This window comes from Cygnus olor, chromosome 6 (assembly GCF_009769625.2).
Source record: "Cygnus olor isolate bCygOlo1 chromosome 6, bCygOlo1.pri.v2, whole genome shotgun sequence".
In the NCBI taxonomy this organism is placed as follows: Eukaryota; Metazoa; Chordata; class Aves; order Anseriformes; family Anatidae; genus Cygnus; species Cygnus olor.
In genome coordinates this window covers 24,210,917-24,224,071 of record NC_049174.1, presented here as the reverse complement: position 1 = coordinate 24,224,071, position 13,155 = coordinate 24,210,917, and the positions used below count along the sequence as shown (strand labels likewise).

The 13,155-nt window shown below is 51.8% G+C and overlaps 1 protein-coding gene across 1 annotated transcript in view; it reads right to left on the bottom strand.

The window, feature by feature from the left end:
- The window catches only part of ITGB5 (integrin subunit beta 5), a 48,657-nt gene extending 36,139 nt beyond the window's left edge, over positions 1 to 12,518 (bottom strand). Inside the window, 4 exon segments of the mRNA XM_040560782.1 lie at positions 3,925 to 4,129; positions 9,153 to 9,209; positions 9,212 to 9,240; positions 12,379 to 12,518. Coding sequence (XP_040416716.1) covers positions 3,925 to 4,129; positions 9,153 to 9,209; positions 9,212 to 9,240; positions 12,379 to 12,493 — 406 coding nt within the window. The 5' untranslated portion in view covers positions 12,494 to 12,518.
- Positions 12,519 to 13,155: the final 637 nt, after the last annotated feature.

Here is a 13,155-nt window from a genome sequence, read left to right as displayed (position 1 = left end):
AGTCGAGTCAAAGCAGACACAGAAGAAACACCTTTCAGAAGGAAATTTCTCCAGAAAAAGAGTCTTGCCACCATCACCCAGGAGAAAGTAGGGCAAAAGGGAAGCGAACTGGAAAAAGAAGGTTGTTGCAATCACATGGGGAAGTACCAAAACAGAGATGAAGCTTTCCGAAGTGATGAACACAAGGGAAGGAGCTGACAGGATGGAGTCAGGCTGTGGACATGTGAAAAAAAGCTGAGGAAAGCTTTTCCCCTGACCTTCTCCAACTGCTTCCCTTTTGCAAAGCTGCCCTCAGCTGAAACGCTCTCCAGAAGGGTGTCCAGGAGCAGAGGCCATGCTGGCAGGAACCCACACATTGAAAAAGGTGAACTGGCATCAAAACAAACTCATGCTCAAGCCAGGCAGACCTCGGGGGAGCCAGAAGGGACATGGCAAACATTTGCCTTACACTTTGCCAACAGCTGAGAGAGGGGACAAAATGAGACCCCCCCCAGATTCAAGCACTCAAGCAATGGGAAATCCCACATCTCCAGCTGCCACCTCAGCCTCTTTTCCAGCTTGATGGCTCCTCTGGGACTCAGACCATCTCCAGACCGAAGCTCCCCTTCCTTCCCACCTCTCCCAGCCCTTCCTGGCCACGGCTGAACTTTGGGCACCGGCAGGTTCTGCAAAAATCTCTTTGCTCCCTCCCTCTTCCCCAGAAATCAAATGCACATTTTTTATTATCGTGAAAACATTTCCCTATAAGTTTTATTGTTCTCCTCATTGTTCGCAGCAGCACAGCTGCTCCCACTTACTCCCAGCCCACGAGCAGGCAGCAGCAGCATCCCCAAACCACTGCGCCAGTGAGACGAGGCAGGAGGGGCTCTGCAGCCCCGTGCAGAGCTGGGATGTCCCAGTCCTACAAGCCCTGTGCCACCCCCAACTCCACGATCTCCTTCACAGCCCCTCTTGCTCCCACTCAGCTATCTCAGCTCCTCTCTCTCTCTCCTCTTCTCTTTCTCCCTCTCCTTCAATTCAATGCTGCAAGTCTTAAATGCCAGGAAAATCCACTCCTATGCCTATTTTTTTTCATTCCTACATATTTTTCACCACTGTAATTCTCAGCCCTTTGAGAAAAAGAGGACGTGTTCTTTGCACATGCTGCCCCAGACACTGCAGTTTCCAAACTGCCCTTCTTCTAGAGCAGGCCCTAAGATGGGAATTGCTGTGCTGGAAAGAGCACTTGGGATGCTCTAATGAACCTTCTCTTAACAGTTATGAATTTATTAGTCCATGAAAAAGCACCAAAAATAACAGGATCCCGGGCCTGGTTCTCCTTTCATTCCTAACTGTACAAATTGATTATCTCACAGAAAATATTGCTAATGTATGCAGATGTCAGTACAAAAGCATTTATTATTCTCTGTGCACAGTATTACTCTCATAGTTTAGGGATAATCCAGCCCTCTCGCTCCCCGCATACCGTCACCACCATCCTCTCCTTAGAGCTTTTATTGAGAAGTTTTAAAGTCAAAACTGAATACAGAAATGCTTCTTGGATACAGTCACGCAGAGGCAGTAAAAGCAAATGGAAAAGCTGCTTTCGGCTAATTTAAGAATGCAAACTCAACAATCGTGATTACCCACGAAAACCTCTTGCTTCTGCTTGCTGAGGCTCCAGGCTTAATGGACAGCACAACATGAACCTATTCATTGTTTTAAATTCCTTTTACACTATTCATGTTTTTCATAACCAGGACGCTCTGCCTTATAGCTGGACCCAAGGTTAAAAAGCAATGCTATAAAAACTAAATGCTTGATCTGAAAGCTGCCCCAGGAAGACATCAGTTTAAGGCCTTTGGGAATTATCTCTGAGCACAGAGATTTGGGGATATGTCCTCAGCCACAGGATGCTTAGATCAAACTGCCTGGGTGGGACCAGCAAACAATTGACAATTTGCCCTCTTCTGCTTCTGCTTAGCAGTCTGAGAATAGAAGAGCACAATCACCATGACTGCTATGGGAACTCAGCCTTGAAATTCTACACTCTGCGTGCAAAAAAGTTTCCTGATGGAACACAAAATTGGCATTATGCACAAAATTAAATCAACATTGTCTCCTTTTTTTCTTGGGTCCACAGGCTGCAACTCTCAAGAGTTAATGGGTAATTTAAACTGAGGATGCTAATCCAAGGGTTTGGGAAGTCATCAGCCCTGAGTAAGATGGCATGCACCTCAACATCAAAAAGACAGCAAAAATGGGAGATATTGTGAAAAATACGTGCAGATACGTTTGTCCCCATGTAATGTCTCTGATGCTCTACAACAGGAGCACATGGAGGGGAGCTCCTGGGCTCAGCCCCACTCAGAGCACTGCACAAGCCCTCACAGCAATTTCTACTGCTCTGGGCACTTTCAAAAGCACTTCCAAGCTGCCCTGGCAGAGCTGCACACCCCAGAGCAAGTTGTGCAGCCGCGGGAGCAGCTGCCTGGCCACCGAGCCTGGGGCGGGACAGCAGAAAGCTGCTGGCACATCTCCTAACGCTCCCTTGCTCCTGCAGCTGTTGGGTACCCTGGGGAAGTCGTACGGCCTCAGCTCCTGCTGACCTGCCAAGCAAACCACAACCTATTGCAACCCACAGCATCCAGGTGAAGCAAGAGCAGTGTTGCAGTTCACCCCATATAGGAACTTGTCAGCACATTAGGGTTTCAACCTCAAACCAGACCTGCAGGGGCTTCTCTGCCATCCCACCAGAACCAAAGGCTGCCCAGCACGCCGCTGTGCTGCTCTCAAGCACCTGGCAATCTGCTGAAACAAGGTCTGGCAGGAACGGCGGCCCCAGCATCCAGCAAAGCAGCCGCAGGAAAGCCTCAGGGAGCCGGACCCCATGTCCCACCTCTCCCCAGCCACCGGAGCCGTGGGCGCCCGCGCCTCCGGCCATGCCGAACAGCCTGGGGTTGAGAAAGGAATGTGCTGTGGAGGCGAGATGGAGAAGCTGAGCCAGCCCTTTCCCCCAGTGACTGCCTCAAGGAACAGGAGGAATAATAAATCCCTTCCGACGGGAGCAGACCTGCTTCAGAAGCAGCACTGAACTGCAGAAGCGCCGCTGCAGCAGAGCCACCGGCAGGTCTCTCGATCAGGCTTGCCATGGTGACTGACGTCAGGCACCCGCTTTTAACCAACAATCCTTACGTTTAGGGATCTGACCGATGACAGCAGTCCCGCTACTCAGGAAGATTTAATTAGGAGACATCATTACTATTCAACCTACGGAATTAAAACAAAAAGTCATGCAGAAACTGGTCGGCTCTGGAAGAGTGCTGGTAGCGTGAACACCGGCTCAAGCTGCTGTTTTTCTTGGGCAAAACGTCGTATTTCATCTTTCTGTTTGCTCATGAGAGCTGTCACAGAAGCATAAGCCCTCGAAACCCACACCGATCGCTTATAATGAATTGAGCTTTTATATTTGCTCCCTCACTTTGCAATAAAGAGCTTTTTTTTTCCCCCTTCAGAAACAGCGGCTGCCAAATTTTTGCAAGAACTCTGAACCCACACTACAGCCTGCCCCCACCATGCAAGAGCTTTAGATAACAAGCACACTCGCGTGGCTCGCTCTAGCCCTTCACTTTTAATTTTTAATTAAAATTAAAAGATTTAAGAAAACTAATGGCTATGGGGAATGAAACAGGGACGTGGATACAGTCCAAGCTCTAAGTCACAAGTTCAAATCTTCATCTCAGGCCTTGATCCCGCAGCTCTTTTGCATCCCAACAGAAAACAGATATACTTTTTTTTTTTTGTCTCTTTCCTAAATTATATGAGGAGCTGTCTCAGTTTAGAGTCAGATGAAAGTTTAGAGAGTTTAGAGTCCCAGCACCCTTCCTCGCCCCACCAAGTGCCCACAGCCACCCCCCTGTGGGTCTCGGAGCTGCTGGGACTCACCAGGACGCAGGCTCAGGGCGACCTTCTGCGGCGTGATCTGTGTGACGTCCAGGTGGGTCTGGCCAGAGCCCTTGCTGCTCAGAGGGACGTCCTTCACCACGCTGCTGCTGCTGCGAGGGTTTTCAATGGCACCCGCGCAGCCGTTTGCGATGAGGTTCTGCAGGAGGTCGCACCGTGACGGGACGGACCTGGTGCTGCCGAACTCCTGCAAGGTGAAGGGTGGGCAAAAGGGAAAGGGGAGGGAGAAATATCAGTCCTGCAACTGTGTGGATGTGCTAGGGTCTGTAGCAAATGTCAAGAGCCCCCAGTGGCATTTGAGCTAGCTGTGCCTCAAAACAGCTTGCACTGAGCCCCGAGCCTTTCAAAGGGATCTACCAAGAGAGAAACGTCGCAAGGTTTGGTGCGTTGTGCTCCCAAGCCCTCAGCATTTCAGCACTTGGCCCGTAGGTCTGCAAACGGAATTTGGTCTCAGACCACAGCAGCATAAAGACACGCACTGTTCCGCACCCCCAGCGGCATCACTGGGGGGAGCTTTGCAAAAGGAAGAGAGGACACGGAGGTGTCACTGAGGGAAGGAGGCCAAGTCCAGGTGTGAAGCTGGAGACCCGGCTGGGGACTCCCGGGACTTGTGCCCTGCTTCCTGGGTGAGACCCTACATCCCATCACATCCCCCCTCCGTCAACCCCTGCACAGCCAGCACCGGCCCGGCTCTGTCCTGCAGGAGAAATCCCACCACAGTGAGTGTCCTCCAGGCTGGAGCACAGCTGACGTAGGGCAAGCTGTCCCAGGAAACTTCGCTGGACAACAAGAGACTTGGACGAGGGCTGCCAGGAGCTGTTAGCACTAAACCACCACAGCTGCAGGCTGCAACAGACACCAACAGGAGCAGACCGGAGAAGACAGCGGTGGTTTGGGGCACAATGTCCCCACAGCCAATATGGGGCACGGCACTCCCCGTTGAGCATATCCCCCATATCCAGATATCTCATACCCCCCCGTGCCAGCCCCAGCAGTGGCAGACAGCAGAGCTTTGTGCAGGGCGGGCGCTGGGGAACAACCCAGCCACACAACATGGCCTTTTGCAGCCAGCGCGTCCCGTTTGTCCGCGTGCTGGTTTTGGTTTCCTAAAAGGGCCAAAGGGAACGAGTTGCCCAAAGCTTACTGCATTCTCAACAGCCGATTTCTACTTGTTTCTGCGCTCTAACAAGAGACACAGCCATCTCCTACTCTGGGGCTGAGCTACTGAAATTACAGGAAATAATGTGGAGAAGATGCTCGCAGCCACACCAGCCCCTCCTTCAGCCATGCAGCCAAAAACCAGAGCAGGACTGAATAAACCCCACTTGTTGCTGATGATGAGGTACAGCAGGGGACAGGGCAGATGTTGAGGTTGTCCGATTGATGTCACACGCAGCTCGGGAGGGTCCCCCTGGACAGCCTCGGCCGTGGGGTCCTGGGACGCAGAGCATCTCCGCTGAGTTTCCTTGCTACGAGGTCCAAACGCTATTGGAAAAATGCGAGGTTTGCATTCCTGCGTTGAGCGGCGGTGTCCAGCCAAGGCGACGGCATGCTGGATGGATGTGAACATGAATTTCTTGGATCGCCTCGTGTAAACAGATGGACTTCCAGAGAGGAGGACTGGGACTATGTAAATCAATCTCCAGCATGACAAAACAGAAACCAGGGTCCCTCCCAACTGAGAACAACGCCCGGCATTTCAGAGCAGCAGGTTTAGGGCAGCCTCGAGGAACAGTTTGTCTCGGACCCGATTCGACCTTAAGTCAGTGAAAAGCCCGGCTTTATCAAGCACTTCCAATCATCCCCGCGGGGATGCGAAATACCTTCTGATGGTAACTGCGAAAGCTTTCGCTTCAGCAGCATCTCTGCACCTCCTCAGTTCCCGTTTCCCACTGCTCCTGCGTTAGCAGGTCTCTGTTTAAATTTCTTCTAAAACGGGCCCAGGGGAATTGCTACAGGATGGCAACTGCTGAGCTGCAGCTCTGAGCAAATCCAAGCCCTCGCCTGTTCAGTGAAATGCTGCATTACTCAGAGTTGGGGAAATAAAGCCCACCCAGAGGTGGGGATGCGCTGGGGAAAGCAAGGGGGGGTCCCATGATGGGGCGAGGAGGGCAGCGAGCAGCACCATGGTGTTGCATTACAAAACCAAGCAAAGCCTAAGCTGCCCCTTGCAGCTTTGGCCACCCTGTCCCATCAAACCAAACCACAACGTTGTCTGCAACAAGGAAATCCAGAGATTAAATGAAAGGGGAAAAGGATGGGAAGCTCTGCGGGATACAGGGTATTACGCAGGTCCAAATACTCCACAAGCAACCAAAGCAAAAAAGCCCTCGTTACCTCGTGCTGCACAACAGCATCCCCTCGGGGACTGTGCCCCACAGCTCTCAGGATCAACTGGCGCTGCTCACGGGCACGGTGCACCAACCAACGAGCAAAAGGCAACGCATGCGAGCAGATGGGGGAGTTCAGGGAGATGAGGCCAACAATGTGACAATTACACGCTCTTCAGTTTGAGAGTTTTAAGACAAATTGCTTGGCTCACACACGAACAGCACTGACCGTATCCAACTCCCGACTTTACATGTTCTAGGCTATTCCCTACATTTTTGATTTAATCAGTTCAATTCTGCATTAAGTCAGCCTGAACGATGCCTTCTTTCTTCATTTAAAAAACCTGACATGTTCCTTGTAGGAAATCCATTGATTTTCCTTCCTCATCCTCCAGGCACAAATGCGTTCAGAGAGCATACGTGCAAACCACTGGAAACAGGGTGCCACAGGGGAAATTTCAGTGGAATTCATCATAAAGCAAATTTCATTTTAATTAAAAGAATTAATGTGCATCTCTGTTTTGCATGCACACACATACTGTCATGCCTCCTCTTTAGAGCGTAATTTAAACACATCGCCCCGTTTAAGCCCTGCCTTTCAAGGTATTCATCCGAGAGCCAACAGAGTCGGCATTCACTTCCAAATTTCCAGCAGCCCAAAGCCTTGTGGTTAGCTCACCAGCCCCTGGGAGCTCCAGGCTGCACGGACACCAGCAGCTGCTCTCATCGGCTCATCCATCATCATCCTCCCAGATGACAGCGGGGGTGAGCAGAGGCTGATAGAAGCGGCGATGTGCATCACACTTGTGGGGCAGGAGGTGGCGAATTGGGAGTGGGAAACAGCACAGCCCTCCCCTCTCACAGCTGGGGCAGCCTCTGAAGCCTTGGCACAGGGGTGGCTTTGGGAAGTCCTGTGGGCCTTCACGGGACTGGTGTCACTGAGCAAGGTGTGCATGCACGTGTGGGTGTGCAGATACCGACAAAAACTGTAATTCTTGCCTGTAAAGATGACAAACAGTTGGCCCAATTTAGTCCCAAATGCATTAAGCAAATGCAAGGCGAGCAGTAAATACATGCTAATGGGCTGATTGTGTTTCTACCACAACATAATTAGCGCCTGTGGAAACCGCTCCGGTATCCGAGCCTTGATATTTGAACGTCAGCAGAGCTACAGAATTTGAGCAGCATATAACGCTCCGGGCACACACTGCTGTGAATGGCAGCTAATGGAAACAGGAAAGCAAAACAGACCGAAAGCCAGCAATTTTATAGGCATGACTGACGAGGCTGCAGCAGAGGTAAGGGGAAATAAGGTGGTGACATGACATGCAAAGAAAGCCAGTCGTGAAGAGTTTATAACATTATAAACTTCTGAAGTTTGAAAACCCCTAGATATCTTTCACAATCCCATTACCTCATCTGATGATTTCATAGTTAGAAACAATTCAGTTTCAGACATGAAATTTAAAAAAATATTGAGTTAGGGTAAGAGCTTCCTAAGTCTTAGCATGTAGTGTATAGCAGGGACAGCAGCTTTTTAACACATCACTCCTGGCAAGAAATACATTGAAGTGTATTTTAAATAGCTGTGCCAGGCTAAAGGTCAGGACGTATTCCAGGACTTCCTTGTAAACACACCTTTTCCTTCACTTGGCCCCTCTGCTCCATTTAGGATTTTTTTTTTTGGTAACTCTTCTGTTTGCAAGATAAGAGTCAAGCTGCCAGTGCCAAGGGCTGACATACAATTAGTGGTCACACTGACCACCAGACAAACATTTCCACTGGCAGCGTTTGCCAAAATTGTCTTTTGATGCCAAGAATTTAAACAAAACAGAAAAAAAAAAAGGCAAGCTATTGGGTACCCGTAGCTGACCAGCCAGTGCTCCTGGATCCAGTATCACGCCACAGATGAGCTGGCTGGAAGAGGAGCTCTTACAGCTGTTTACAAGATGTCTCAAAAGCAGGATCTATTGCTTTACCCTTTCCCTTCTACACATCAGTCATCCTACTAGGGGGAAAAATAAAACAGGAGAACTATTCCGCTATCAGGTAACACGGCCATTAGCAGCGTTAAGAGGTTTTTCCTTGGAGAGCTGCAGCTGTGCAGTGGTCAGGCAGTTGGACGCGAGGATCTGTTGCAGGTCCCTTCCAACCGAACCATTCTCTTCCATTTTACTCTATTATTTTCTGTTCTATTCTATTCCTTACTTCTCTCTCATCAACACCGAGGGCAGATGTAGGCGCTAAGCAGGCAAACACCGTCTATGCATCATGTATCATCAGGTCTTTCAAATACCTTAATCTCTAAAAATCATAAGTCTGCTTGATAAGACGCACATTTGATAAGAGGTATATATGAAAACCCATGAGCAATACTTAGGGAGCAGGGAAAGGTATTTGCAACTTCTTGCAAACCAAGGAGGGCCCAGGTAAATAACTGGAGAGAAGCTTCAGCACTGACATGGGATGCATTTTGGCCACGAAGCATGCAGTTAAGCTGCACAGCTCATCGTCTTGATGATGGTGCAGATGCCAGAAATGCTGGTTGCCTCCGAAAGGACACAGTCGACGGGGGAATGATCTTTGTTGCAGCACGGGGCACGTACCGGGATGCCTGCGGCTCCCAGGAAGAAAACAGGAAGGGAACTGAAGGAACAGGAGACCTGAAGCACCAGCGCTGCTCCCTGAGCAGGGTGGAAATGTTTCCTACGAGTTGCATGTGCCCGAGCCACACTCGGTGTGGGAGCCCCCACTGCCCCCACCAGCCCCTTCTGGCACTGGGATAGGCAAAGGGGGGACGCAGCTTCCTCTCTGCATTACAAAAAGCACCTGAGAACCGACTGCAGCATTTAAAGCAAAAATCAGAGTCTGCCCACGTACCTCTTTGGAGCACCATGCGCACTTCGGGTGGATGAGGAGACACTCTTCGCAGGACGAGCGGCGCTCCCACTCGTGCACATGTTGCGACCTTCAGCAAGCAGAGGACAGAAAATGGGCTGGGCTGAGCAAGTTACGGCCTGAAACCAGGGATCAGGGGGGTCCTGATGTGGTTTTTTAACGCACCCTAAACATCCTGCAAGTTCAGTGTCATGAGAAGGGAATCTCCACAGGAGCTGAAAGGCTGGAGGAGGAACAAACATCTCCTTCTCTCCTGCAAGGAAGTACTGACTTTCCTTTCCCAGGAAAACGAAAAGGACAGAAACAGGCCCCGGGGGGGCTGAGAACACCTAAAATACAATTCTAGGGACTACTTCCCCCTCTTTTCCGGTGTTTCTGGTTAATGAAGAAGGAACCTGTCCATCTTTCTAACGAAACCTGACAATGCGATAGCTGTTCCACTGCCCTGAGGAGGCTGTCCCAGATCCCCCCAGATGCTGACTTACAAGTCCACCGAGGCACATCTCTGGATGTTTCCAACTGAAATACACCCCAAAATTTTCACCTTAAAGCATCCTTACAAGATATTCCCCCTCCACACAGATTGACGTCCATAGCTGACTCCCGTTGCAGTAAATTGCTTTAATTTACGACGGGAGTCACTTCCACAGGATATCCAGGTTATGCCGGCCAGCCACTTCACCATGGGGTGCATCCAAGGCTGGCCCCCGCGCCGTCCCAGAGACACTGCCTACTCCAGGGCTGCCTGCTTCCAGGCAAAATCCAGGCTTTGAGCTTAGAGAGGATTTAAAAATAAAGTGGAATCACACAGATTAAACCAAATGTCACTGGTATGGCTCTGAATGCAGCGGCTTGTTTTAACCAAGCCTGTGGCTATGATGTGCCCTTCAGTGGCACCGATGCCCCAGCTCTCCCTGGGGTGCAGCTATTAACGTCCACAGTCAATAAGTAATTAAAAAAATTTTCAGCCGAGGACCTCGGCACAGAGGTTGCAGCCTCCAAGCGGAATGCTTTGGGCGTGAACTCCAAGCTTGCTTTACTTTTCCCTCCCAGATGTCAATAAGGGCTTTGTCCAGCCTCTGTTTTTGGAGGGCTGTAGCTGCAGCTCCCCCTGCCCGGCGCTGCTGCTGGATGTCACCTGCAGACCTTGGGGACACACTGACAGCTGCAGAAAGACCTCACCGAGCTTGGGCCTGTGGCAAAGACCTTCAGCAGCAGGAGCTCTGGACTGGAGCTTGCTGCTGTACTCCTTAAGAATAATTTACTGAAAATCTAAAGCTGCCCGGAGAGCGGTGCACCAAGCCGGACAGCTGCACAAAGTCACACCATGCCCGAGGCTAGGCACAGAGGGAGGACAAGCTGTCCTGTCACTGCTCCTAAGCCACCCCAGCAGTGTGACCGTGCCCAGCCCTGCGCTGACGCTTTCCGTGCCCTCCAAGGTGGTTAACCCTCACCCCAGGCTGCCTCTATGGTTTTCATTCAGACAGGCTGCTGGCTTCCCCCAGGCGGAACAAGAGGCTCATTAATGCCCTCTCACTGAGCGTTAGCACATGCCCCTTCCTTGTTCACATCCACAAGTCAGTCAGCCTTCAGCTCCTGGGCATTGAAAGAGCTCAAAATATAGAAATGTAATAGAAAGTACAAAGTGACTGGCTTTATAAAGCACATAGTTGCAGCCATACCCACGCTATCCAGCCCTGGCTATCCAGCAGGCTTCTCTCGCCTGTCTGTCTGGAAACAGGACAATATTTGCCTCCGTTCCCAACTGGTGGATTTTTGGAAGTTTATTTAGTGGTGGTAATATCTGAATGGAAACCAAGGTCTCCTCCTTTCCAGCAGGTGCCATGGGCAAAGCCCAGTGGCGGCCACGCTCCCGGGGGACATTGCTCCCAGGGGCAGCTTTTGGAGTTTCAAAGTATGCTTTTTTTCCACTTTGGAGCAAAACCAAAACACTTCCAGCATTGTTGTGAAAACAGAGCTTTGAAAAGTTGTCTGAATTTGGAGTGAAAGCTGAGCTTTTTGAGCTGGAGTTAAAACACGCAGGATTTTCCCAATGACAGTCTTAGCCTGCACTCAGTTCAGTGACAGTTTTTTGTGCTGGATCAGAATGAATTGGGCCAAAGGAGGGACTTGAAGATGCCTGTGCTAGTCCAGATCCAGGGGCGAGACACCAGGTAAGGCTGGAAGAAACTGAGTCCTTCCCATACATCTAACGGGACCACTCCCTCCAACTAAACTTCCCACAATGGGACAAAATTTCCATCCAGGATTTACTGGGATTACTCTGGAGGTTGAAAATCCGCCCCCCTTGGACTGCTGAGGTCCCCACCCCACATACACACTCGCGCTGATGCCACCGGCTCCCAAACCCAATTTCATTTTGCAGAGCAGCATCCAGCGGGCACGAAGGCATCTCCAAAGTAGTCCTGCCCCTCGGGCTGAGCCCCTGGAGAGCCCGAACATGCAGAGGACCACAGTGCATCCAGCAGACCAGCCGGGACTCGACTACATAAAACTAACGATTGCAGAGCAAGACAGAAGCCTCTCATGAGAGGTGTGCAACAGATTTATTCCTGAAGATGCTCAGGCAATCAGAGCTCATTTTAAACCTGTTCTGCAAGAATCCTAGTTTGGGCAGCTCCCCAAAGTGAGAGATGAATGTAGTGGGATGGTGAGTGAGAAGAAAAAAAAAAAAAAGAGTTATATATTTCATGCTTTATCCAGCTCCGTGTGAAAAGATCATTTTATTTTGCCCTTGCAGTAAGGGCTCTTCCCCGAAACGGTTTGCTGCCCCTCCAAGCATCGGAAGCACAAAATAAATTAAAAAATAATAACAATAATAATTAAAAAAAGCTAAGAAAACCTCCTCGGAGATTTATCGCGGCCGTGTGCCGCAGCGCAGTGTCCCCGGGCCACTCCGTTAAAGCGCCCAGCGCCGAGAGCATCGGCCCCGCAGGGACCCCCCCCGGGACCCCGGAGCGGGGTGGGGGGGGGTGGAGGGGGCAGGAGCCGGGATGGGGATGGAAACGGGGCTGCAGCCGGAAGAGGGGAAGCAAAGGAAAGGAAAATAGTTAAAAAAAAAAAAAAAAAAAAAAAAAAAAGGAAACCTCCGCCAAAAAAACGCGCCGAGGAGGCTGGGGGCAACCGCCTTCCCAGGGGGCTTTTCCAGGGCCGGGAGAGGAGCGGGGTGGAGCGCGGCGAGCCTTACCTCTGCCGGCTGCCAGCGGGGCGGCCACGACGAGGAGGAAGGAGAGGAGGAGGAAGGAGCGCGGGGGGGGCCGGCGGGCGGCGGCGGGGGCCGGCAGCCCCCCCTCGGCGGGCATGTGCGGCCGGCCGGGGCATCCCGGGCCCTCCTCCCAGCCGCCTTTTGTGCGAGGAGGAGGAGGAGGAGGAGGAGGAAGAGAAGGGGAGGGAGGAGGAGGCGGTTGCCGGGGGGGGCGCCGCGCTCCGCTCGGCGGCTGCAGCCCGGGGGCTCCCAGCGGCGGCGGGTGGCGGAACCCCGCGGCTCCGGGGCGAGCCCCCGGGGGCACGAGGAGCTCCTCGTGGGGTTTGCACACCCACGGGCACGACGCGCGGACACTGGGTGGGAGCCGCAGGCTGGCCCCGCACTGATTTCCCCCGCGGCTCCGAGCTTTTGCTGCCGCGGGGATCCGCGCCGTGCCGGCAGGTCCCAGGCGGCCGGGATGGGACCTGTCCTGCCTGGTCCCCGGCACCATGGGACATCTGCACCGCAGGTCTGAAGGGAACGGCGGATTTATGACCCCATTATCCCGGCAAGCTCTCTTTTTTCCTTCTGCTTTTAAAAGAAATCATAAATCAGCTCCGTGGCCGATGGCCCGTTTTAAAGGCAATTTATGGCACGCGTTACCTGGCCGGCGGCCTGCAGACCTTTGTGCCAATCTGACATAAACCCTGCAAGATATCGCCTTGGATTTGCTCGAAACGCCCGCCCTCCATCCCCGCCCCGCGCGTCGCTGCTCTCAGA